The sequence below is a fragment of the Temnothorax nylanderi genome, unplaced genomic scaffold (assembly GCF_030848795.1).
Source record: "Temnothorax nylanderi isolate EJ_2023f unplaced genomic scaffold, tnyl_v1.0 TNYL_tig0006_pilon, whole genome shotgun sequence".
NCBI lineage: Eukaryota > Metazoa > Arthropoda > Insecta > Hymenoptera > Formicidae > Temnothorax > Temnothorax nylanderi.
Genome location: NW_027249068.1, coordinates 113,110 through 140,793, shown reverse-complemented (window position 1 = coordinate 140,793; position 27,684 = coordinate 113,110). Strand labels below are relative to the sequence as shown.

General features: G+C 41.9%; 1 protein-coding gene and 1 long non-coding RNA gene across 9 annotated transcripts; one reads left to right on the top strand and one right to left on the bottom strand.

Annotated features, from left to right (window-relative positions):
- Positions 1-19: 19 nt before the first annotated feature.
- On the bottom strand, positions 20-26,092 carry LOC139777137 (uncharacterized). 8 transcript variants are annotated; one of them, XM_071714357.1, is made up of 21 exons: positions 17,339-17,730; positions 16,585-17,001; positions 13,472-13,653; positions 9,111-9,361; positions 6,829-6,914; positions 6,439-6,637; positions 5,526-5,893; positions 5,051-5,276; positions 4,618-4,766; positions 4,422-4,457; positions 4,047-4,141; positions 3,773-3,946; positions 3,360-3,557; positions 3,012-3,281; positions 2,761-2,934; positions 2,469-2,667; positions 2,124-2,353; positions 1,841-2,060; positions 1,441-1,561; positions 1,163-1,374; positions 20-896 (listed from the first exon to the last, which is right to left on the bottom strand). In XM_071714357.1, exons 2-21 carry the CDS (start codon positions 16,643-16,645, stop codon positions 742-744), a joined length of 3,606 nt encoding a protein of 1,201 aa, XP_071570458.1. In that variant the 5' UTR covers positions 16,646-17,001; positions 17,339-17,730; the 3' UTR covers positions 20-741. The 8 variants fall into 8 exon arrangements, with proteins under 8 accessions (XP_071570458.1, XP_071570484.1, XP_071570477.1 ...); XM_071714383.1 differs by having other exon boundaries at positions 17,498-17,730; XM_071714376.1 differs by having other exon boundaries at positions 17,509-17,730.
- On the top strand, positions 5,810-11,119 carry LOC139777374 (uncharacterized). The gene is made up of 3 exons (XR_011719340.1): positions 5,810-5,901; positions 9,161-9,383; positions 10,334-11,119. It is a non-coding gene; the product is annotated as an uncharacterized lncRNA (long non-coding RNA).
- Positions 26,093-27,684: the final 1,592 nt, after the last annotated feature.

Here is a 27,684-nt window from a genome sequence, read left to right as displayed (position 1 = left end):
TTGTGTGATATAAAAGCAATTTGAATTAAACTCTGATAATATATTTATATCTATATATATAATATTGTATGTATAATATATATAATATATTTGAGTAATACAAAATATACACTTATTATTAGTATTATTATATTATTACAGTTTATGTTATATATTGTATTATAAAATAGCAATACATGTGTAAATGTACAAATGTAATATATCAGAAATTATAAATGAACGAAGTGGTATTTTAATATATCTCTTATTGATATCTCAATCTATTTTTTGTATTAAATTTTGCAAATATTAAAAAATCTATAATATACATAAATTAGGACTTAACACACGTATATATATATCTCTCTATATATATATATCTCTTTAATTCATCTTGTAAAATTTTGTCGAAAATTATATTTTGAATAATGAATTCTCATTAATGTAATCATACAAAAAAAACTGAGATGAACGTCATATGGAATGCTATTAAAGTCTTAATACATACAGTTGCTGGATGTGATATTAAGAATCTATCTATATAGTTTGTAAAAAGATTTGTAAAAGATAATCGACCTGCAAAAATATTCCTCGCATTAATAAGGATTTTTATCCACTCCTCATTAATGCGATGAACGCTGACGGAATTCGCGTTCTCGAAATTAAATTCTATTCCGAGAAACGAGTGAAGAGAAGATCTTGTGATTTTATGAATGAGTGTTAAATAGATACACAACTGCAGCATCTGATTTTCTTTAACTCTCATATTTTCCCTATCCGATGAACCGACCAAGAGCGGAACAACTTTTTCGACGACTTATTCTTAAGCTCCCTTCCGTGAGCGATTTGTACTTCCAGTGATGCGCCGTTATTCAGCGCCAACCACGTGTGAATTTCGTCGCTAGCTGCAGATACACCTATGCATTCAAACGAATCTCATATAATATGCGCAAACACATGAACAATGACAACTTAAAGAATGTATAAAACAAAGATATTAAAATATATGTATATACATATTTAAAACTATACTATAATTAAAATAAAAGAAAATTATATGAGGTCAATTTGTATGTACTATATATAATTAATTATATGTTTTATATATAATATATCATAATTATATTTTAACGTAATTAAGGATATCTTATTCTCATACTTGAGAATACTTAAAATGTCATACCTAGCAATTCGTGTAGAGTTATACGTCGACTGGCCAGCAGCTCCTTGCTGGCGCTCCTGATCTCAAATAGCAGTAACGCCTGCCTCGGTACACCGTCGCCGTCTATATGGAAATCTATGCTGAACTGAGGATTAGGCATAGCTGGCAGGAGTCGTGATTTCGCGATGGTCTTACCGCCGTTAGGCGAGACAATCTTATCCGGACTGGTGCTCCTGGAAATCTTCAATTTAATCACCTGCGAACTATTGTCGGTCATCATTAACTACTTAACAACTTACGTTTGAAGCTTTACTCGGCAGTACAATTGGGCGATGTGCGCTACGTGGAGACCCTGTGCTTGAAGAACCTTCCCTTCCACTCCAGAATACTTCTCTCTAGTGCCATTGACAATTTTTAAATCTGAAAATCCAACAATTCTCTTTTATTTTATGTTTCAGCATTAAATTCGAGAGCTCTAGTCGTTTTTCTTTAAAAAAAGGACCAAGAATTTAAAAAAGGGACATGTTGTTTTTATCTTATCTTTTCAGTTTTACTGTTTCAGGTTGCATTAATAAGTGTGTATTAATAAATTGCAATTGTAAGCAAAGTGCATTAATAAGAGTGACAAAGATCTGGAGTGAAAATATCTGCATGGTTACATTAAAATATCACGTATGATGATGTCGACTATCCACTAACCATTCGGCCTCAATCTTAATCGCGGACTGGGCTGCCGTATTCTACCCAGCATGTCTGGTTGCGACACCGCGTGAGCTAGACCGGATTCCGACAAGAGCTCCGTGGCGTCGGCCTCCCCGCCGCCTCTGGGTTCCAGGCTCAACGTGATACCCTTGTTATCGGTCTTATCCTCTATAGTCACTTCCGAACGGAATCTACGAAGTTTTAAACCCCTCTTCACCTACAATTACACGAAATACCTCAAAGCTGACGTTTCGATCATTGGATAACTCGACGCGTTTACCTTCTGCTTCATCATACGGAAACTATTGTACTGCGGTAACTTCTTGCCGAAGCTCTGTTCGGGGCTGGGGGTCAAGCTGTGATGAGAGGCCCGTCTCTCTGCGATCACTTTGGCGGTGTCGGCCTCGTCAATGGAATTACTCGCGACCGACTCCGTGATGACTTTCGGAATCCAGAAACTTGACGTCCCGTTCACTTCGTTGGACTCTTTGCTGGTGATGCTGATTTTATCTATGTGAAAATATACCGAAATTCTATCTAGGAAGCCGTATCGAACAACATTCTGTTTATTAAAAGTCTAGAAAAATGTTAAACGTATAATATGAGTTTTAAAACGTGACATTACCGGACTGGTTGGACGTAGTTGGCTTCAGGAGGGTGACAGTGCGCGGTGGAGGTGGTGGCGGCACAACCGGATCCAAGTGCAGACGTATTTTAGATTTTTCCATGGAAGGCCTCCGCACGATACTCGACAAGGAATCAGGCTCGGTGTTTAGACGAGAAGAATTGTCGCTGACATTGCTGGTTGCATACGTGCTTTGCGTCTAGAAAAAATAATTTCAAGCGAAGATTTATAACGAGAAATTACTCGATAAATTATAGAATGTTGAAATTATATTGTTATCCACAAATATTACCTCGCATTCTTCCGACAAGACCTTAATTTTCAGCTCTATAGATCCCGTCTTGGTTTCTCTGAGCGGAAACCAATGGGACTGATCGCTGTTCGACAGCTTTCTGATATCGTCGAGAGTCAGTGATACTTTCCCAAGGTAATCCTTCATGCCGAAAGTATCATGATCCCATAACAACTACAAGATCAAATTAAAAAAAAATTATCTCTCTATTTCAGAGATAGAATTTCAGTGCGAGACAAATATGTAATTACGATATCTAAAGCTTCTCCGGTCTTCGGCAAGCCCATGATGGAACTCTCGTCCCAGCAAGGATTCAGCGTCTTCTTCTTTATACTGCTCTTGTATTTCGTCTCGTTGTTCAGTTTCAATTCGCAGAAAGGATCGCTGAAGCCGTTGAGATCCTTTGCGACGAGATCTCTCGCCCGCAACAACGTCACCTCCATCAAGCCACTTCCGGTGGACAGGAGGCTGGATATATCGGAGGAGGCGGGATCGACGTCCTTGTGCGTTAATAGCAGCTTCTAAAAGTATTTTAAGACTTGAGTGAGCACTCACACAGAAATTTTTTTTCCGGATAAATGTAGGGTTTCATAACGAACCGCCTGTTGCATCCACGGCAGACTGTTCCGTTTGATTTTCGGTTCGTCGTCCAATGTAGTTGGAACCAGGCTGCTTCTGCGACTGTTCACCACTTGTTGTACACTCTTGATAGGATAAAACAGCACGGAGACAGTCATGGAAGAGGCGATGTTGGAACCGTTGAGTGTGAGTTCCTTTCTGACGATCCACGTTGTGTCCTTTAAAAAAATTACTTTTTATTTGGAGATTTTTTGCAACATTGTAAGATAATTAATGTGGCATGAATTAAAGGATTTTAAACAAAAACGAGGTAAGTCCATAATTTGTAAGGTATATTTTAAATACTATCATATCTAAAATATTTCTTCATTATATAGTTATATCTATAGGTCTTGTGATGAATCGTCCGTTTCGTCAAAAAGAATTTGATTACCTGAGACAGAGATAGCATGGCCAGTCCAAGCATGTCCGTATCCATCGATTTTACTATATTCCACGAATAAATGACGAAGCTCAGCGACACTTGCGTGTAATCCTGCACCAAAAATTGCGCTCTGCAGTCCCAAACCGGGGACGTGGTCGAGCGAATGTAATGCGTTGTTTTCACCTAAAAATCCACATAGAACTTTAATTTTAATATATTCCGCTCAGATATAATTTTAAAACATTGCAAACGTACTCAAAACGACATCATAAACTGCATTTACCTTCTTCCGGTTATTGAACAGCATGCAATAAGGATTACACTGAACAGTATCGCCGTGGAGATTGTCAGCGGAATGAATGTAAACCACCAATACCCCTGAAAATTACGACGCATCACAAGGCGAATATATCTTTGTTTTCAATTTATTACGAAAAAAAATACACTCAAAGACTTTCTACAAATTTTCACGGTCTACAAAATTTCAATATAAAAGCGAAAGGTTTAGCGTGCCTGAAAGCTTTACTGTTTGATAAAAGTCTTGATAGTAAAACCATCAAGCGTACGTTTAATTAAACATTATTTGTCAAATTAAATCAAAAAAACGTTGCACACAATCATGCTCAACTTTCACTACACGACACTTCGATTATTTTACCTGCTTTGTGCGCTTTGTGGTAAGAGTCTCGCGACACTGAAAATATTTCATACGATAATGCTGATCGCGACAAAAGAAATGTAATTCGGATATTTCATAGAAATCATTATTTATCTCACAATTAATATCAAATTGCAAGTGCTTCTCTCCGTTTCATATATTCTATATTACATTACTAATATTTTTCTTTATATACCTGCAAGATGCATATTATCGGCCATTAATTCTGGCTGCGGTAAGTCGGGGTCCAAGTGCGGCAGAGTGGTGTACTCTAATCGCGCATTGATACTCGGAATGTTAGCACTACTGCGGGACGGTTTCTTTTGTTGTAATACGGTTTCAACGCTGTCGAACAAAAACAAATAGAATTAACAAGTCACAAGGAAAAAGTAGGCTTTGAGAGTCAAACGCGACTAGTGCGTGAATTATGTAACGTTTATAATCTGCTAAATAATCGAATCACAAACAAATGTTGCTTAATTGTCCATTTATTTAAAAACGAATGGATTAACGGGGGATGCTAAATTTGGTGAGAAACTCGGTATCCACTCCGATAACGTAAGGACTGAAAAAAATCGACATGAAATACTCGGGCGATGTGGCGTAGCGTGCCGTCAATGCCGACTTACATCTGCGAATTCTCCCAGTCGTAGACTCCTAACGCTAACTCGAACTGCGCCAAAGTGATTGTACTAACGAGACGTTTCGCTTTCAGTTTGATGGTGATCCTCTCGTTGTCTAACGGCCCGACCAAGAAAGATACGTCCTCGGTCCACGTGGAGCTCAAGTTCGAGGTGATCCGTCTTTGATCGCCCACCGTTACCACGAGCCATCTCACCTCATCAGCGACGTTTGCTGGCAATAGAGAAACGCCAGTTAAGGACTTTCTAACGAGTTTGTAATAGTTCATAATAATGGTTTGTGCGTCCATTATAACATACAACAATCGCGTGTTGACGGGAATATTCATAGTGAGTAAAACCATACGTGTTTTAACTACGCTAAATCACGCTAAAAGAAAATTTCACGGTCGATAGCCGTTTCTGTCTGGATCTCAGCCCTAGCCGTATGATTACTCGCAGTTTTGATTCGAAGAACACTCACCAGAACAACCGTTCTGGCACAGGACGATGGTAAGCACTCCTTGCGGCAACGAACTGGTCACGGAATCCAATCCAGGACCCGGTCGCTCCCGCGCCCTCAGGTTCAGCTCCAAGTGGCCCGGGTCGACCAGCCAGCTGGCCAGAGCGTCGGTGACCACCGCGTGAATCCAGGTCTTGATCAACGGCATCTCCATCATCTGCACCGCTCGTAGGATTCTTACGCTGAACCAAACGTCCGGTTTCTCCAGAAAACTCACGCTGAGCCCTGTCGCGTGTGGAAACGGCGCCGACGTGTTCAGTGTTAAATTGACGATGATCGTGCCGGACAGCGATAGCTTTTCCACCGCTAGATCGATATCCATCCCCACACTGCCGAGGTATTTGCAAAAAGATTCACAAAATTGTTTTAGAATAGATAATAAGCTAATAAGAAGATAATAAGAAAATCATGAGTAAGATCAGAATGATCTGGTAAAAAAGCAAACTTGGAATATTACAAAATTAAATTAAATTCTTAAATTAGATTTTTATCAAACAAATAAATTGCAATTAATGACACGACAATGTAAAAGTAAACACTGTTAAATTCGTCAAATTATCAATTCGAGTCGATTTTTAACCATCCATATAAGTCATCACCACTGTTCCTACTTAATATATCGTTAATTTTATTAAAACAATGTTAATTTAACTAAACCAATAGAGTTAAAATAATACTGTTTTATTTTAAATAATAAATTTCGACACATGTGGTAGTTAAAAATAACAAAACTTATTTAACTCAAGGTATTGATTTAAATGACATCCTTTAATATTTAACAGTGAATATTTGCGTTGAAGTGACGATAATATTTGCGACTTTGTTTGGAAAGTTCTCGAACGGTTTTTAATACGGTGAATTCTTTGTTCCTCACCCTTTACCAAATAACCGCGTGGTGATGAGCATGCGGAATTGCTCGCAGTCCAGCCGCAGGTCCGCTTCGATGGACAATTTAGTCTGGCCGAAGTGATGGCTATTGGGAAGATCGTCATCGCTGCAGCAATCGAGTGTTCTGACGCGCGTGATGCACGGCGTCTGTTCGCCGAGAGTGAGTTCGCGTAATTCTAATGGACCTGAAAAACGAGTATCTCTTCTAGAGTCACAATGAAGCCGCTAAACGACGAAGTAATTTGGAATCCTTCGAGTGATGATTAATTTCTTTAGCCAACTTTTTTGCGCTCTTTCTCTCTCTCTCTCTCTCTCTCTCTCTCTTTCTCTCTTGTCGCGAGCGAAACGTGTATTTATATACGAAGAGTGTTTTTACCTAGTATGCCGGGTTTGGCTTCATTGAGAAGAGGTTCCAATCGTTCCTTCGCCAAGGAAAATATGCTGGCAGCGCTAAATCTCCACCTGAAGAAATAACATTCGATACGTAATCGAGAGCTCTAATATTAATCTGCGTTCTATCGGAAGGTTTTAATTCAAGCGCTAGTTTTCGTTTTATCACGGACACGGACAGTCTTTTCAATCTACATGAAAATCTTTTTCCCTTTTATATTGAATCTCTACGGATAGATATCTCGAGGAGCAAAGTGATATGAGTTACGATTCATTAAACATTCAGTTTAATTAAGTGAATGGCCAGATCTAATGTCAGATGAAGCGCTCTTTCGTGCGTGAAAAACGCGTACAGACGTTTCGGTGCCATAACGGGCGAGTTATTTTCTGAGTTTATCGTTAACTACATCCCATTTTCGTCATCGATAAACGAGTCGATTCGCATAATACTTGGCGACCCACGCGGGTTTCGTGAATAGATTAAAGGACAGACAAGTAGATTAACACGTGTCCAGAGTGCCCACGCGCTTGTCATTTTTTTAGGGTACTTGGATAACATCTTGTCTGTCCCAGTCCGGCACTTCCAGGTGTTCCATCGTGTAGAATTCTCTCGTTAAATATTTCTCTTACACGACACATTAAATACATTTTATGAGTGGATTAAATTTCTAAAACTATTTCTTCTGCTATTATTAGTAAATTTTCTATTGTATTATTTATTATTTCAATTAAATACTACTTCTCATAATTTTACAAAAAAATTATTAATTGCACCTTTAATTTTTATATCACTGTCTCTTCCGAGAGAAGAATTTAAATAAATATAGAAACTGCTTTCATATTCGTATTAGAATATCGTGCTTGGAACTAGAGTCTGTCCGCAAGTTATTTATCCGGTCTTTTTAGAGACCACGGAATTTTTTACAAGTGTTCGTTTCCATAGGAATTTTTCCGAAGTTATCGTACTTTTCCTGCGTTCGCATATGATCAAATAAGCGCCATGCGCGATCGCGTCGTCGTTTTCTTTATAACGCGTACGGTGTGTGTGTGTGTGTGTAGCGCGTCGCGCTGAATTCACCGCTTTTTCCCCGCATGTAGATGTTGCCGCTGGCCGGTGAGAAACCCGCGGCCGGGGCTGTTCAGGAATGCTCGAACAGGTCTATCAACTATCCAAATAAGTAGCACTCTTTCCGCGCGCCTATATTGCCGCTTGCCGCACCGGCCGTTTTTAGCCGTTGACAATAAACGAGGAAAAGATCGCGTGTGAAGAAAATCGCTTGGACGCGTCGATGCGATCGTACTTTCTTTTCTTAATCTAATAAATCTTTTCGAAATTAAATCGCGTATTTTTTCAACTAGAAATTAATTCTAGAATTTTTACACATTTTCTATTGTTTTTAATTCCATGCAATAAACAGAGAGAGATCCACGTTTTGATAAGTTTTAATTCCAAGAAAGGTTTAATTGCACAGTATCCATTTTTCTTCCATATCTGTTAAAAAAAACAACACTATTTTGAGATCTCGCGAGCTCACCACAGACTTTACGACCTAATGGCATTTTGCGATTTATTTAAACGCGGTCGATTCGACTCGTTCGGTTCGACGCGTGTCGACAGCGGCAAGCCGCAAGGATTTTATCCGCGCGGCACGGGCAGCAGAAACGTGAAAGGCCACATCTATACCACGTGCGTCAGGAATGCGGTATGTTTACAAATGCGTATGTAGTACTCGTTCCCGAACGAGGAGTTCATTCACCCGTTCGATGCGAGGACAATCGCGGTATACGTGTATACCGCGCTGACATATTACAATAGCGTTATTACCGCGAATCACAGCTATACGGAAGAATGAGGCTCCCGGGTCACGAGATATACAGTAATAATGGACGTAATCGCTACGTTAGACGATACATAAACTTCTCCAGACGCAGACGTTCTCCTTTCTATTATATTTTTATTGATTGTCAACGCGTTATACGCGGTTGCTGTCAATCTTGCACGACCAATTTCGCTGTTAAGAAAAATCTGTACTCGTTAACAAAAGCGATTATCGACATAATATAAAGTTACCTTGTAATAATCGACTTTTTCGTTTTCGCCAGCAAGTCGCGATAAAACGCCGCGATAAATAAACAAAGAGCAAAAAGATTTTCTTCAAAATCACCACTTAATTAATGTAACGACCGCATTGGCGTGTACCAGGTGGCACACGGCGCACTCTCCTCTCTCTCCGGCGATTAGCGATAACTGCTGCAAACAGTACTTGCCACTTGTTGAGGAGCAGACTGAGCCACTCGGCGGTCTCGTCTTTGTACAGGGCCCGTCTCCTGCGTAACCTGGCCAGCTCGTGCTGCAATTCCGTCTGAAGGAGCCGGGAGTACCTCGCCTTAACGACGGTCGTTGCCAGTGCCAGGATCAGAACCAGCCACGCCAGGGACAGACCCGCCGCTCCTATTATCCAGGTGATCGCGAGTGCCACTCCGAGATACAGCGCGGTGCGGATTGCCTCTGCATCTCTCTGCAAAGGGATATTTCATCCGGTGCGTTTCATGCGCATGCATTTGCATGTATCAAATAAATTCGAGGGCTCCTCGTATCTTACACCCTCGCGTCACGCGTGCGACTCAATCCGGCGGTAATCGAGCCGCATAATGCGCTCGGAGTATCGCATTAACATCAATATTAAAAACTGCCAGGTCAATGTAGATTACGTCATCTATCTGTGTTTATAAGGTAATTCGTTCTTGGTAGATTACGTAAGACGGAAACATTTGATTTAAGATTTAATTAGAATGCCACGGAGAACCATCCACTCTCATTTATTATACCGCCACTAATATCTCGTATTTAATTAATTGAAAATTATTTTCAATTAAACTCTACCTAGCTTGAAGTATATTACTCTATATTTTTTAATTATATTAACTCTCTTCTTATATTCTAATCTAATATTGTCAGGTTTCCTTCTTTTTAAATGACCTTAATCAAATTAATTTTCTTTGTAATTTCACATTGTAGAGAATATATTTAAAATTAAAAGACTGACAAAATCATAAAATTTAAAAATATCGGAAGCAAAACGAGAGAAGAATTATATCCTAAAAATAATCAATCTTTCATCATAATCTTCTCTCGGTAAATTTTCAAATATTAACGAAGTTTTTTCCTTCCTTAACTTTCTCAGTTATTTTTACTTTATTATTACAGTTACGCGATAATCCGTGCGATTTTAAAAATACGATTTTCTCACTTCTTATATTTCTCAATATTTATTGTACGTGAAACTGAATACCAGGCAGATGGTGTGTGCCCGGTGCATTATGCGCAACCTTGCCGTGCCCGACGTAAAGAAGCATAAAGGAATATTAGCGATACAAAACAACCCCGCAATGACAGTCCGCTCGTACGTTCACTCGCAGCGTATCATTAACAGCAATTTACCCCGCGAGGGACGGTAAGATCGTACGACCGTACCATATCGCAATTTCAGAATATTCTCGGAAAATCTTTTCGTCCCCGGGCCCGCGAAGTGAAAGCGACGTCACGCGACACCAAGTCGTCCAAGAAGTCGTACCTTCGTCTTGCTAGGATGTAGGACATGATCCCCACGTGCTCACACGCGACGTCGCGTGCAACGCCGAAGAAGTCTCTCTGACGTCACCGAAAAACGTCATTAACCCCGGTGGTTAAATAATAAATTATGAGCGCAAGAAAGTTTTACAGTCTTATATGGAATTTTATACATATCTCTCTTCAGATAGAAATAGCAGGAGACGATGCAAGTTGCTGCTGAATATTCAAATAGCTGCGCGAAAAGACGTACCGAATATCCAAAAAAAAGAGATATTTTCGTTAAGAAACTGTTCACTTTAAGCTAGTCTGAAAAATAAAATCTTTCGAATATGCTCTAATAATTTTTCGACAGTCCGTTAAGCAATTAAAGAGTCAGAACTTTTAATTCGTCACGTACAAATTTTGAAGCAAGATTCAAGAGGGCAAGATTTTTATCGGGCAGTTCATTCCGCGTCTGCGAAGTAAAGTGCGCGCCGTTCTTAAAATTAAGTAGAGCGATATTAATGCGAGAGAGATGAGGTCTCCACGCACCTCCCGTTCTCGTCTCGAGGTCGAAAGGTGCGCGCGTACTCGTTCGCTACGCGCAACCTTGCGCAATAGTAATTCGACCCGTTCCATCAAGAACGTAACGTTTCATTAATTGGAAAGTTGTCCAATGCTAAGAGAAGCGTAGTGAAGTCGTAATGTACATGGACGCTGGTCCCCGAACGAGCTTTAATGGAACTTCGCGTTTCGAGAGCTACATTTTCTTTGTTTACAGAAATTACAGCAAAGCAAATGTTATTTATCAGCGAAATAGTTCAGTCTTGCGTCATAGCTTGTCGCATTTACGTAGATTTTAATTAAAGAAAATTCCGTGTCATTCTGCGAAAAACAATTCAAAACGCGGCACGTATCGAATTTCTTCGACTATCTTGTCCTTAAAAATTCGCTTTGTAAGAACTTTTTTCGTGTTAATTAGATTGTAGTGAAATGAGTACTACGATCTGGTGAATCTTTAAATATGAAAAAAGAGTTTTTCAAACGACCGGCTTCTTTCGAATACAGCACGTGTGCGAAATTGATCTCGAAGGACTTTGCCTTTTAAGCGGAGTGCTAATTACTCTTGGCAGCGTAGCTAGACAAGAGTGCGAGATAAAGATCGCTCGAGAAATCCCACGAGTTCCATGCCGGAAAGCATTACTTCAGTGACTTCCCACGCAGATAATAATTTCAGTTCTGCATTCATAAATTTAGACGTCGAATAATAAGTCAGTACTCGTACACGAGGTGCTATGACTTTAATTATTCATCCTTTGCCTAATATGGAATCGATTTTTTTTCTGAACTAAAATACCAAAGCGCAAGTAATATCTTCCAAGCTGCAAATTTTATGCTGCAATATTATTTTTAATTTTTAGGTTTTATTTAAATAAATAAAGATGAATCGTTCGTTTAAACAAATTTTGCTCTCTTGGAATTTTAATTCGACATATACGAGCAAAATTTTTTGAAAGAAAAATGAGCTTTCAAGTAAAATGTACTTATTAACAATAATAAGTGGAACAGGACCGATATGATATGCAATCAATTTAGAGAAAAAGCCATTTATGGTCGGAACTGGATCTTGATTGCCTAATAAAAAGTGTTATTAAAAGTTTATGTAAATTAAAACCAATAATCTCGGGATATATAAAACTCTATATAATACCGTACAGTATTTATTATGTAGCATGCAAAGAATATTTAAACAGTTTCAGACACGGTCTGTAGAAGAAGTTTCTTCTCCTCAAAATTCAATTTGATGGACACGAAATCAACAAGCAATGAAACTACAAAGTTAACAAATTACTGCTAATTTGATAGGTAGAGATACACTTTAAATTACTCTACAATTACAATTTTTACATAAATTTCCCTAATTAATCGTATATTTTACTCATCAAAAATACAAAATAACTTCGTTCATACGTATCGTTTTGGCTAATTCTGTTTGTGAAACCTGTTTTGCTCCATGCTCTGCAATATCATCAATTTCAAATCATTAATTTCCATTACAGATGCTCCACTAAATTGAAAACCCAAATTAGATAAATCGGCAAATAATTCAAATTTGAATTATAATCGAGATCAAAGCTGAATCCACGTCTCCGTGCTGTTCTAAACGTTCCCACGTAGCCAGTCGAAGCTTAAATAGGTCGACTTCGAGGCTTAAAACCGCAGAGGCGAACGTAAAAAATCGTTGAGTTCGACAACAATAGCCACAACGCGGCCGGCAACGTCACTGAACGTTCAACGATGCGCACGAGGCGTGCATCGCGAACACCCGTCGCCAGATCGTCACGGCTCTTCTCTTCTTCACGGAGCATTGTGCCCAGTCGCTTTTACGGAATTGACGATTCAACTCGCGTGGGCTTCTTTGGAAAAATAACCCCGCCGCGCACACGGGGACACGCGGACACGGAGCATTGAAGCTATACACGTATATACGTGCTCGCGCTCTCGAGAAGCGTTTCACGCGAGAAATAGGTATTTGAGCTTGTCTCACTACGTACCCGGTGTATACTTCGCACGATTTAATAACACTATTGTAGCTTCGTAGCGCGAGAAGCGCGTGCTCCAATTTTCATCGACGAGCTCTTCATCGGATTTCAATATTTCATGATCATCTCTACGCTTTGCATATTCCATATAACGTGGGTCTATAATTCGATCTTTCAATAATCTTCATCCCAGTAGCCTAATTTGATCTCCATGGTGTTTCTCTTCGCTAATTAAAAAATTATACCTAGCGTAACTTTTAAACGAATTGTAAATCAGGAAAAAAAATCTTTTTCTCGAGTGCCCCATTTATACGCTAATGAATTGAAATAAACGAGTCCTGACTGAGGTACTTACGACGCACGTACAAGAAGAAGAAGAAGTGTGAAGTCTATGAAAAAGTGGCCTATTTCCTGATCGGCGTGTAATGACTCGACATATGAGAGTACGGCACACGCGTACTCTCGGTTGTTGCGCTATCAAGAATTTATTATTCGGCTCGACCGAGCAAAAAGCCGATGATAAACAGCCGTACCTGTGCTTTTTGCGCGACGGCGAGGGCGAATTCTTCGTCGGGCGCGGGGTCGTCGGGTGTCATGTTGGTGCCCCCCGCCGCACCGCCGCCGCCAACGTTACTGCAAAGGGGTCTGATCGGACCCCCCGTTGAATACGGCCAACTACCAAAAGGACTCCCGCCTCCGATGGATTCGCGCTTTCCTGAAGAAGAGAATATACATATATGTACATAATGTTATAAAGACATGTATGATGTGTAATATCTAGGGAGGATTTAAACTCAGTTTAGAGGAGGCAGTCGAGATAAAGTGAGAATTAAATGACCGCATTTAGCGTGACATACATGGGGAGAATGCGGGTCTTCAATTTCTAGTAATGTTTGAATTTCTACTAATAATTTCGAATTAAAGGATTTTGATTATTTAAATGGAAGGATTATTTGAGCACGGATATTCATTATTTGCTAGACTCTTCAAATATAATTTATCTTTTATAAGGAGTTTTAAATGTCATTGCAAATATGAAATTATATTTAAAGCAGTTCTTTTAAATTGAGGAGTACAACTTCTCTCTTATTATTTAAATTCTCGTGCACAACTAAATATAACTTGGACAATTATACGTATAGCATAAAAGAGATAAAATGTTGCGTGAGTGATTACGTAATTATATATCGAATAAGCGTTTCCATAATAATTTACCTATATATATTTTAGATCAATTATTTAGATTAATTATTATAATTATCTAATAATTATAATAATAAATCAATTATTTCCTTTTTAAATACAATATTAAATCAAATTTTTTTTTAATCTTTGATTGCTAAAGCATTAATATTGCCATAAATTTGTTAAACCTTCGATATTATTTATGTGATTTAAAACAAGCTTAGTAAAATTTTCAATTAAAAAGGGAATAATTAGAATCTTACTGCTTTATAAAATTTTTGCTTTTCATATTTTATTATTATAGCAAAGCATAGATTTTTACATTTTTTTGTTATGCTTCCTCTTGTTGCCTTTCTTTTAAATCATGTATTGCCTAAGAGTTAATCGAGCTTTATTTGATTCAAGCGAGAAACGCGAGTCTGCAGTCTATAATAAATTTGCAATTCTCTGTATTGCAGTGCATATCAATCAGCGCGCCGGTAAAAGAGCGAGGACAAATGTCACGAGTAAGAGTTATTACTGCGGAGGAATGCACTCCGATACACTCGCGTGACATATCCCGCGGATATCTCCCAGCCATTTGTTAAGCTAACTGTCTCGGTTAATGATCGTTTCTACTTGGCCCTTTGACTCGTGTCTCTATATTGACTGACTTTATAAGTACACCTTATATTTATGGAACGTTTGAATAAAATTACGAGTATATCTTTGAAACATGCTAGACCGGAAAGTTGCTTAATACTTTGCTCAATTACAAAAACAACAGTGTTCGCGTTTGGTCATTGGTTGAAAAGGATTCGAGTAGAGGTCGAGAATAGCTTCGATTGAAAGATAATTAAAATTATCCTAAGGTATATCACTGCGATATCGCGCGAACATCCGCGCTTGCAGGCTCGTATTGGCCTGATTCGTTATAAAAAGGAACTTCGATCAGATCTCGCTTAGAAAAAGCGCTCTTGTTGTTTTTTTGCATATTTAAAAACCGATTCTTATCGAAATTCTAATCGATAAAGTTATTTACGCGACATCAAAGTTAGCCAGTGTCGCAGGGTATTACATAGTTGTAATACACTGATTCCATGGCGAATCAAGCTCGAGGATGAGGGCGATAATTCAGGATGCGACCTTGACATTATGGAGGCGCATGTGGGGTGGAATTAGCGTCTGCAACCTTTCACGCGGTCGACGTCGCGTACGGCTGTGCCAAGAGAGTAATTACTTCCGCAGATTGAATTTGGCGAATCACGCTTCGCATTTCGAATGCGGTATTATAGCGTTGCGCTACGTGTTAATCGTTGCGGCGCGTGTCGCGGGAAGAAAGAGCGGCGCGGCGCGGCGCGGCGCGGCGCCACCACGGTTGACGAATAAAAATCGATAAACTAAACATAAGTCCCGCGCGTCGTGTAAAATTTATATTTAGAAATTGAAGCGCACGTAGAGGAACTCGAAGTTATGAGTTTTCTTACGCGTTAATCGGTGACCCAACGCATTTCGCATATTCAGGCCGTGACGCCTTCGGGTGTTTCGAAGACGCGGAAATCAGGTGCCTCGCCAAGGCAACCACGTGGTTTACCGAGGATGGGTCTCTCGACGAAAAGCAATTTCGTTGCTCCCGATGATCGTCGTACCGTACAAAACTGGTCACGGAGCATCCCACATCGCGTGAGCCGTGAACGGCTCCGCGCTGACGCTACGCGAAGGCATTTCCGAGGGTATCGATCAAATAAGTTATTAGATCACATGCGCCCGCCCCCCACTTCGCCTTAATATTCCATCGTTGCGTTCTACATAGTTTCGTGTGCGGCTCACGTGAGAGAAACGCTCCACGATCTCGTACGAAGCGTTTTACTCGCCGTTGACTTGTACCGCGGATACGTCGTCACGTCGCTGACGGAAACTGACCGTAAGTGGCATTTTACCGCTCGTGCCCGATGCGGATCACTTGCGAAAGAGGCATCACGTCGAGAGTTAAGTCGCGAGAGAATGAAATAACCTGCTGCGCCAATTTAAAAAAAAATCCTGATAAATAACCTGTCATATTACTTCCACATACGACGCAATATATTTCATTAATTATAGCGCATCCCGCATGATTCAGAAGTTAATCCCTTCGTGTTTACCAGGAGCGAGGAGTTAACGAAGCGTGATCGGGTTAATTCATGCAAGGATCTATCCTTGCGCGCGTTCAGTAAATTACCGATACGTTTATCTATCGCTGAGGTAAAATTCGGATTCGCCGTTCTCCGTGACCCCTTCGAAGGAATCGGAGAACTTCTTGAATTCGGGTGCGACGTCCGTCCCGGTCGCTCGAATCTCGCGGCTCGTCTCTTCACCGTGAGAAATGCCGCGTGAAATTTTCGCGCACGTGTTCCCTTCTCCCGGCGCCGCGCGCCGGATTGATTAAAGCTAATTAACGTCACGTGGCATCGGAACCGGCGCGCTCATCCGCGACGCGACGTACCTTTTTTCAAGGAGGCTCCTCGCTTCGTGTGCCGACCCATGAAGCTGGAAAGTAGCTGCATGTTTTTTTTCCTCTCCGACACACTCTCAACACCTCTTAGACCGGCCTCGGCGGCGATCCCGATAAAGGTATCGATCGGGTGCTCGCCGGGTCCCGGAAACGCTCGCCGCTAAACAGCCGCGGAGTCGCTACTTCGGGGTCTTTCCCGTATCACCGTTCCCGAAACATCGCGGGGCTGCCGCGAATGCTCGCGTTCAACGGCTTTCCCGTTGCACGCCGGTGAGCATCTCGTTCCACCGGTTTGCATACGCGAAAAAGTCAGGCGAGGAAAGTCTTCGCGTTTACGATTAATGAATAGGCATCCTCTTCGAGAGCCTGACTCGAGAGGAAAGATCCGCACGCAACGTTTTATACACTCTGCAAGAAACACGTTTTATGAAAAGTAAAATATATTTTTCTACGAGCCGACTTTTTTTCCTTAATTAAGTAAACTTAATGAAATAAATAAACGTTTTCTCTCTCATGAAAGTTAAATATTAATAATATTATTAATATTAAATGGCTCAGTGCCTCTGTTTTATTTGTTGAATATTAATTTCCTTCTTTGAATTAGTTCTTGAAAATTTCGAGACATAAATTCACTTCGAGCTGTGCGACGAAAGTCACAGAATTCGCTCGACTCGAAATCTGAAAGTATTTAACTGTCAAAATGCGTCGGCAGAAAAAAAAATCATTCTCTATTTAAATCGCGTACCGGGCTGTGAAACTTCTGAACGGGAATATCGAGCACGCTCGATCCACGAGGCCCGTTTCATAATTCATCGTCGATTCGTCCGCAAATTAATATCCAACTAATGCCCAACGGAATTACAGTGAAGTCCAAAGCGATATTAGTGTCGAGGGCAATAATTACAAATAAATTACTCTCGATACCCGTGGATGGAATCACACGAAACCGATTAAGCGAACGGTGCTCGCTTTGTAGAATTTCTGCTAATTCAGCTAGCGCTGTAATTAATCACGTTGATACATCGAGCGATCTCGTCACATCGTTTGCTATCGTTGCGCGACAACTTGTCGAGGGATCTGCCGAAGTTTCGCGCGGGCACATCCTGCGGAAGCTCGCGGCGATCGTGAGTACTCGGCGCGCGCGGAAGCACTGAGGAAACTTCGGTCTTTCCTCCCGGTAAATCGCCGCCGAACCACGTCGGTTTCCCTCTCGAAGGGACTCGCGCCTGCGCCACCCTTCCGACCGCCGTCAGGACTGTCAGGAGGCACCCTGAAATCTCGTCCCCGTGCAATTAACTTGGCGAACGCCGTTATAGTTGATACGGCGCGCTCCTGCTCGCACGCTCGGTATATAAGAATTTCAATTGCGATTACCCCTATCTCGCATCGATCGCACGAAATATTAGCGTGCTTTAAAATGGAATGCCTTACTATACTGAATAATAAATCGCATAATGAATTTACTCAATAGTAATTAATTAATAATAAATTAATAGTAATAAATTTATGAATAAATAGTAATAAATTAATCACTAATATCGTTATTCTACATGGTATAAAAATGTTTCATTTGTAAAGGGTTTAAATATTTCATGTGCCATATCTTCTTATGTCACATTAGGATCATAACAGCAATAATGAAATATCAACAGTTTTGAAATGGAATGGCATCATAATATTACTCTTGACGTTGTTACCATATCGAATAATAAATCAATAGTAATAAATTAATAAACGAATAGTAATAAATGAATTATTAATGTCGCCATTCTGCATGTGGTATAAGAATGTCTCGATTGCAAAGAGTTCAAATTTGATGTGCCCATTTTCCTACATTGGAATCATAATGACAAATAATAATAAAAATAAAGATTAGCATTGTCCGGAGAAAGAGACGTCTTTCGTGCGGAGTAATAAAGAATTAAGGAAGCAATCGCAGGATCGATTCCATGACCAATCAATACTCTTCTCAATTAATCGAGGAGCGATGCAACGCGCGCATATCGCGTCTGGCATTGCGTGCCACGGTGCATCTCTCACGCGATTAAATAGCGACGGCGAGTAATTTGAGTAATGGACCAACGATTACGGCAGCATTAAGGATCGCGCAGTTAACATCCGCGTACGACCGTTACCGTACCGTTAACTTAACATACAAAATCGCCGCTTTGCAGCTGTAAGCGAGCGCGTATTGTGCGTGTCACTCTTAAATCCCGTCGATAAATTCCTCTCGGGGAGGCGCGCGCGGGGAGAAGACGAAGACATGACCGATTGCTTTTACGGGTCTCGGATTAGACGTCCCTAATAAATGATCCATCGATCCGGCAATAAGATATTCTTCCCCGAGAGAAACGCGAAGCGGAATGAACCGATTATTTCTACGATTGCGCGTCGATTATCTTCAATAACGCCTAGGTGAATAGTTGACGCTTAATCGGCATTTGCTCCGCGAGAATTCTCGGAGAACGAAAGCGCGCGGCCGGCGACCGCGCTGGAAAGTGCAGTGACTCGGAATGCAGCCAGCATCGACCGGGGTGGGGCCCGCGGGGGGCCCGGAATCACGTGCGTGAAAACGCGAGCGCTGCACGGAACCCGCGTTCTCCGTGCATTACGCTCTTCCGTCGCTAAGGAATTACCGTGCTGTTAAATCGATCCGACCTGCCGCGCTCGGATGGCGATTATTTACGATATACGTCGCACGACAATTCCGCCGTACGACTATGCGGCGCGATGCACCGTTGCTTAACGGCACCGTGAGTGGCCGGCACGAAATTTCCAATCCCCGCGCGAACGCGCGTTCCTTGCGCGATGCCGATCTCTCGACGATCCTTCGATCGTTTCTCCTTCCGCGAGATACGAAGTACCCTGCAAGGGTACTTGAGACAAATTCCGTTTAAGAAAATCGACGTCGATCGAAATCGACGAGAAGGCAAAGCCGGGTACTCGCGCTGGTACTCGAGGTCTGTCGGGTCCGTTTTTTTAAATTTCGCAGAAAGGAATGCGGGGGCCAGGTACGTTCTCTACATTTAAATTGCTTTCTTAATTGCGCGCGCTGTACGGAGTTCGCCGTGTTCCCTTGGCCGGGTTTCTTCGCTTTTACTCGAGCGATGCAAAAGGTAATGGATGTGGAACGGAACGGCAGGCGGTAGCCTCCGCTCGTCGTCGTTGTCGTCGTTGTCGCCGTCCGTCCCCCGTCATCGTCATCTCGTCTCGCTTCCTTTTCCCTCGAGTTTTATTTGCTCCTCGGGACAACATCTGTCTTATGCCTCGGCGTTGCACCGCCACGTTACGCTGCTGCAGGCCGTACATAACGCCGCCCGACGCGACGCCGAGTCGGACTTTATGGCGCAAGGTGCAACGCCAGAGACAGAGAGAGAAAGAAAGAGGGAAAGGGAGAAACAGAGAAATAAAGAAAGAGAGAGAAACTTCGGAGAATCATCCGGAGAAAAAGGACTCGGACGGAGGCGATCGGGGAAAATACCGGGTGTCCGAGGAGGCCACGTCTTGCCGTCCAACAATTCAAAAGCATAAAGAGATCTCGGAATTTACGGGAGTCAAAGTAAAATGCCTACGTAGTATATTTGTGTGGTACTCGGATGCGCAGCTCGAAAAATCAGATAACACGTGGGTCTAGCGCGATCCTAGATATATATGTGCACGTATCTAAGAATGCAAGATTCTCTGATGCCACATCAGTCTCTTAAAGTTGCAAGTGTGCTACTTTAAAATTATTGTATTATAGTGTCTTTAAAAATTCTGTCTATTTTATTAAATCTTCACAGAATACAAAATACGAAAAGCTAATCACTAATGTATTGATCTAAGAATAGCGTCGTTGATTTTGAAAACGTGAATTGAAGAATTATTTAAGATATTTCAAATCTTAAAATTTAAGGTCCTGGGAACTACATATGAAAGCTCGTCAAATATAAAAATCTACAAACGCAGGACTGGAGAACGACGAAGAATACGTGTACCGGTAATCAAAACGACATCCTCTTCGCGGCATTCTAACGTTCTTTACGACGACGAGAAACGTATGAGGTAATATACGAGGGAGACCTCGTAGAAAAAGAAGGCGTCGTAATTAATTCTCGATCTTTTAATGGCTCCCCCCCCCGTAATTATCGCGTACAGGCAATTCCTAAATTAACTCCCTGCGGACAGCTAAGATCCGTCTGGAGGCAGTACATTCTGGAGGTTTAGAAAAGCCGCCGGGAACCTGTTCTCGTGTTGCCGAAAGAAGCGGAGACGGCTCCGACTGTTTCCCGCCACGCTTAACGTATTTACATATTTACATAGACGTACACGTCTGGTCCCCCCGTGCGCAGTATTCTCGTATACCGCGCCCGAAGCGGAGCTGTCTGGCACCGAAAATATGCCCGCGCGATGCACGCGTGGCTTTCGTAATTATTAACGCTTCTCGAGCATGGACATTTATGTATAGGGAAAACGAAAAGAATCTTCAATAACGGGAACATTTGTACCAATTAAATTCTATCTAATTGTGCGGATACGGGTAATACTCCACCGTTAAGTTGTTACGCATGTATTTACTCCATAGAGAGTAAAATGTGAAGTTATTTTCACATTTCCACGGAATCCGACAAAAAGGTAAATGTCACAAGATCGAATTTCCGAGTGATCACGTAATAGAGATTTCCGGCGCGTTTGAGAATTATCGGCTCATCGGAGCCTAATTGGAGCCGTCGGTTGGGGAATTATCGGCTCGTCTCCCTTGGCCCCGGAGGGTCAACGCACTCCATATATTCGCGTTGTCTTAAAAATCTCCATTACGCGAGGGAGTTCAAGATCAATGTTAAACAGATGCGAGAAGTATCAGAGCGAGAAGCGAAGCGCGATTCACGGCGGCGTGACGCTGCGACCGCGACCTGTTGAAGAAAGGAAGAAGATATCGCGAGGAAGACGGGGCCTGATCCTTTCCATCTTGTTACGACGAAGTGGCTCGACGTCGTGACGCTCCAAAAAATCGAGAACCGAGTAACAATCGACGGAAATTTGCATCTTCTCCGTGTATCCGAGTGCTGTTACTCGAATAACGATAACCTCGAAGATAATTAGTCAAACCTAAATGCTTTAGCATGCTAATGTAGATGGTGTATATCTTAGATTGTAATTCCGAATCTTTATAGAGAACATTATAATATTTAAATACAAATTAGTAAACCGTCTGATGTTTCACGTGATTGCTAAGTGTCGGTGAGTGTTCTCAGTTGGCATCTTTCTCTTTAACTTTGAAAAGTTATACGGCAATTGTATCTAACTTTAGCACTGACGTACATTCAAAGGAACACTGCTTTAACTAGTGAATGATAATGTGTAGTTCTTTCCTGAAAACGTTCTTTTCTTAGTTCCGTTTTATTCGTAGATGTGTTTATTATGTAATACGTAAGTGTGAAGTTTCACGTCTCCAAAATGTGCCAAGTAGACCTCTCATTTCATCCTTCGCCACATTGTTCTATTAACTTATCAATTATTTATTTTAATTGTTATTTATCTCTATCATTCAATCATAATTATTCCTCGATTATTTTTCAAATTAATCAGACTTTGTTTTCGATTTTATACGACCGATTGGAAATCAGTTTTTAAAACATTTTGCATAAACGTACAAACATTGCATCAATCTAATGCATGCGTATATAAAGAATTATGAAATTACGCAAAGACCTGTCGTTTTGTGGGACAAACGAGTCTTTGAGAACCAGGCATCTTGGGTCCAGCGAACCCCAAGATATATAGCAGGCGCATTCAACCGAACCGAGCAAACAAGGTTCCACCGTGACGGAAGGGTTCGCCGCTCGGCGCGATAATCCCTCCGCAGTCGCGTCACGACGAAGAAACGGAACGGAAGCGGGTTCTCGGGACCCTCTTTCCCGCACCGGGGTACGTGGTCTCTCGCATACCTGGTCGCAGTGGCGTCGCTTCGCGGCGGCGGTGCTACTCCCGGGGTCGTGTCGCGCATTATCCGGGTCGTCTGCCGCCGCCGGCGGGCACCGCACTCTTCTCGCTCTCGTGGAGGGCACGCGACGCCCCGCAGTGGCTTCGCCGCTACGCGCACGAGAATGGCGATTGAGAGAGAAACGACGTTTCCCTGGAGACGGTGACGGCCGTCCACGGCCGCGAGCGCGGCAACACTGACCTGCCACCACCGCGAGAGAGAGGAGAGAGGACCGCGACCGGATAACAGAACCTCTCTCCTCCGGGTACCTCCGGCTGTGTCGGCTCCCTACTCTCCGCTCGCTCTTCTCTTCCTCTCTTCGCCGTTTTTCACCTCTCTCTCTCTCTCTTTCTCCCTCCTTTCTCTCCTCCCTCGTTCCTCCGGGCGTCTTTCGGGGAGTAAGAACGACGAGGAGCAGATCCCTCCTCGTCGGCTCTCGTGTCCCAGAAGAGACTCTGTGAAGTCTCGGAAGAGAAATGCAGAGGTCGAGAAAGAGGAACATGTATCTTTTATTTTTAGGAGGTCTCGCGTTCTCCACGAACGGGAAGAAACACTCGACAACTTCAACCTCCGATTAATAATGGATTCCCGAGTTTCCTTACTTTCAATCCCCGCGAGGAAGACCGAGAGAGAGAGAGAGAGAGACGGACTTTCTCGTCTCGCGTACTCGCAGGAAGGCCGGAAATCCGGAAGCGGATTAGAAAGAGAAGCGATCTCTTAGCGATTTCGCCGGGGAAGACGTGACATCGACAGAAAGAGGGCGCCTCTCTCTCTTGCGCTTAATCTACCGCTCTTGCTCTTCGAATTTCTTTCCTTTTTTTTTCCATTTGTGAAGAGAAGCGGAAAGTAGACCCCGGAGGAAAGGGGAAATTGAGTAGCATCGACAGAAGGAGGACACGATTCTTTTTGCTTTTAATCGTAGCATTTAAGTTTCTTCCTCACTTTGAGTCCATAAAGAGTATCAGAAGAGAAGGTTCTCTGCTGGTCGCGTCTTACGGAAAGACGGGGGCACCGACAGAAAGAGGGCACGTTCCTTCTTACTTTTAATTGTACCCTCCGAGTGCCTTCTTCATTTTGAGTCCATAAACAGAAGTCGAAGAGAGAAACTTCTTCAAGTCGAGACCGCCAATTTAGGGAAAGACGAAGCGTCGAAAGATCGCACGCTTTATCTTACGAATAATCAAGCTCTTTGAGGTTTCTCCTTATTTCGGATTTCCTTATTGGATAGAATCGAAAGAGAAGGAAGAAGTATTGATGGAAAGAGGCTGCCCTTTTTCCCTTCGACTAATTCTCTTCGTTATCTTAAGAAAACTAACAATTCCATGTTTTTGAAATTGCAAAGATCATTTATATTGATCTTTTACCTCATTTCTAATGTACCGTTTTTAAGGCCATGTTGACGGAAGTGTGCTCGCGACGTAATGAAGGAACATAAGAGACTAGAAAACAGATGACCGATGAGGAAGTGTCCGACGAGACACCTCGCTCGTTGCCGGTGAAGCCTGAGAAGAGAGCAATGCCTGCGTGCGGATCATTGACTCCTGATATAGCCCCTTTTCTGCCTTTTCCGCAATGACGTGCTACGATACACACACACACGCATACAAGAACGGATCTTTATGGAAGCTGATGAGTCTTACAATTAGCTTCAGCTTCAGCTCAGCTTTGGATTAATTAACTTAACTTAACTCTTTAGGTACTATCATGTTACTGTAATAAGCAATAACTTTTTACTCTAATGATTTTGATAAAACAATCATATAAATTGTTCCAGAGAGAAAAAAATAATTTTGTTTGTTATGATTTAAATTTCAAGAAGACTAGATGAGTTAATGAGTTCAGTTTCAAGTCGATGGCTAGCAGGGCTAACCACGTTCTGTGGTTAGCCCTGCTAGCTATCGACTTAAAACATATAATTAAAACTATATATAGTTTCAGAATATAAATTTTTGATAGTATACAATGTCGTTCAGAAATATTCTTTATTCGTCTAAAATTAAATCGTATTATCCCAAAGCATGCAAATACAGGTTTGTAATAACATGTTTGCGACGGGATATTCCTCATGAATTCTACGCCGAGCAATTCACGTAATTGCGGACTGAATTCATTAAAATCAAAAGCGTAACTCGCGCGATAGTCAAAAGCGATAGCACAAATGCTCCACGTGCGCCGGTCGTTTTCACGTTGCCGGCGTTGTACGTCTTGTCTAGTATATCGACGATAGTACATCACCGCGAATATCTGCTAGAAACATCATGCAATACTCACGCTGTATCGTGCCCCACGTGCGTGCGTCGTTACAAGATTCGGCCGGGGGGGTGTTTTCACGCGATTACTTCGCGCGTTAGGGTATACACGCGTGCGGCCGGATCGATCAATAACGCTGCGGAGTTCTAAGTTCCGAAGGCGGAGTGAGCGTGTGTTATGGGCGCCATGTAAATGCCGGGCCCCCACGTTCGTGCATATTTCAATGTATACCGCGTATTTATTGCGCAACAGAAATAGTAACCGGTAGAAACCTATACGGCGAGTACCGCTTGTAATTTATATGGAAATACTACTCCTCTCGCGGATGCATTTTCACTAAGCCGGCAGATAACGCGCGCTTTCCGCCCGCGGAAAATATGGTAACGCACGTTACCATAACGTTAAACGAGCGCGAGGTCCCTGCCACAGTTTCACTTTATATTTATAATGTATATAGAGCACACTCGCACACTGCTTTAAATATCAATTATTCCACAGAATTGCTCTGCTCGATAAAGCGCACTTTCCAATCGCGACGTTTGCATCTCAGATCGTTATAAACATCCTGTCATATCAATTCTCGCCCACTATATCTCTCTTGCTTTGTCTGACGTTTGACCTATTTATTTTTTACCACATTTTTATTTTTATAACTCCGAGAACAATTTTTAGTCTCGTTGAAGCGCTATTATCCTCGCGGATAATATCCAGCGTCCCGAGAATGGAGCCGCGCGACGTCGAACAACGTCAGATTATTGACAAGCATCCTCTCTCTCTCTCTCTCTTTCTCTGAGAGATTCAGCATCCTCTCGTTTTTTTTTTTTCCGGATCGTACAACTGTGGATTCGATTTTCTCACTTCACGTATTTTCACACGTTTCGCGCAACATATCGTCCGCTCGCTTCATCCTTTCGCACCGAGGAAGATCTACGCGTGGTCGCATCTTCGCGTAAATTTCCTCTCCTCGACTGTTCGCAGCTAAGCAGGTCAGAGGGAGATTATTTAGAGCTCTCTCGATCGAGTTTGATTCTTACCTGGTGCGTGATGTACCGGTGGGGGGAGAGGGGGACGGCTCACATCGCGTTCCCGCGTAACGGCTGGAAGTGCCAACCCTTTAGCGTCGGTGACGCCGCTTTATCGTGGCGGTTTTCTTCTGGTACTTGTGCGGGACATATAGCGCTACCGTGCCCCAGGAACAACGCATTGTTACGTCCGTCAGCTGCTGCTCCGCTCCGCTCCACTCCGTGCCGGCACGGCACACCGGGGGAGCGAGAGGGACGCGAAGCCGGCTCTAGCGCGTGGAGAAGGGTACGAGGCAAACGACGGGGGCAACCGTCCCGGCGAGCGGGACAAAGCCGAGGGAAAACGCGTGGAGAGAGAAAGAATAGGGAGGGGTCGCTTGATGACGCATATATACGAAGCTGGACCTTATCTCGTGCCCAATTAGCTTATTTCGAGTAACGTGTGAAATAACTAACCGTTGGAATGTAAATATTGTTTATCTCTCGCGTTGCAACGAGAGAAAAATTAACAAGAGAAAGGAAGAGTGTACGAAAAAAAAAAAAAACAGAACGGAAAAAGAGAAGGGAATTTGTAAAGGAACTAAATTTTTTCGAAAATTAAACCGCTTTCTTTAAATCACGAGTAAAATAATTTGTGCGTGTATATAAACACATACACGCAATATATATAATTGATTTTTACTGTATGTAAATGAGAAAATAGAAAAAATAGGAAAGATAAAAATGAATGAGGATAGATTAATGAGGATATCTTCTTTTGCTGAATATTTTTAAAATGGAAGCGGAGAGAAAAGGCTGTAATAAAACGAAAAGGAAGAAGATGAGAGACAGAAAAGAAACAAAGGGAAAGTCGAATGAAAATCATGTTAATTTGCAAGATAGGCGCCATCCCGTCCCGATTGACTCTTAAACAGGTCTACTGAAAGGTAATCGAATGACAAGCGTCGTTCCGCCCAGAACTTTCATGGGTAGAAAGTAAGGGTTTTACGCACACGAGTTTAGATGTCTTCTCACGATTTCTGTACGCTCGTTTTAACGTCTCGCGGGCGCTTGCTTATATACCGGCCGCTTAATTACACAGCTCAAATTGCGCGATACACAAGTGCAAACGACGCGGCAGTTATAGCGCGATATCACGCTGTACATTATGCAGAGCGGTATATTATGCAGAATGTCCTACTTCTAGCGGAGATTAACCGGCTAATGATAGAATCTTCTATAAATCTGGAGAAAGAGAGAGAGGGCGATCTCAATTCTCAGCGAGAACATATCTATTAGAGGGAGAGTATATCTATTCTTTACTGTAGAAAATTACTGCTACTGCATTTCTTTCATTTTCTTAGCGAGGATGTATCTATTCATTGTCGAAAAGATTTCTTAGCGAAAGTCAACAAAGAATATCTATTCTTCGTTGAAATTTTTAATCTCTTCGACGTGTGAGATGTATTTGCGATTGTTCCAAACGGAAAATAAAATTCACGTGAAAATAAATGAGAAGTTGGATTTTGTTGTTAATTTGTATTTTTAAAGCTTTAACTTTGTGCGCGATTCAGTATAAATACAAAATTGTTAACGTCACAATACATTAAGGAAATAAAATCCTCGTCGTTTTATCTGATCAATCTGTTATCGAAGAAAATACGGTAAAAATGGAATATATCCTGTGGCAACAACGGTAAACTTTTTGTACGTTATTATAATAGAAAATAGAAACGACCTGCTGACAACGTTCGTGCAAATCGTCTGAGAAATAAATTACGAGGACATTTGCAATTATACATATAATGTAGCTTGAATAAGAAGTGTTTAATTTTAGAAAGCACTTATTCGAGCGTTATCTGTTTCTTTTTCTTAATC

Excerpts from the sequence above, each read along its gene's own strand:
- LOC139777137 (XM_071714357.1), bottom strand. The coding sequence starts at position 16,645 with ATGCAGCTACTTTCCAGCTTCATGGGTCGGCACACGAAGCGAGGAGCC. Across the intron at positions 4,142-4,421 it reads CCACAAAGCGCACAAAGCAG|GGGTATTGGTGGTTTACATT; the intron begins GTAAAATAATCG and ends CGTAATTTTCAG. Across the intron at positions 2,935-3,011 it reads CCGGAGAAGCTTTAGATATC|TTGTTATGGGATCATGATAC; the intron begins GTAATTACATAT and ends TTGATCTTGTAG.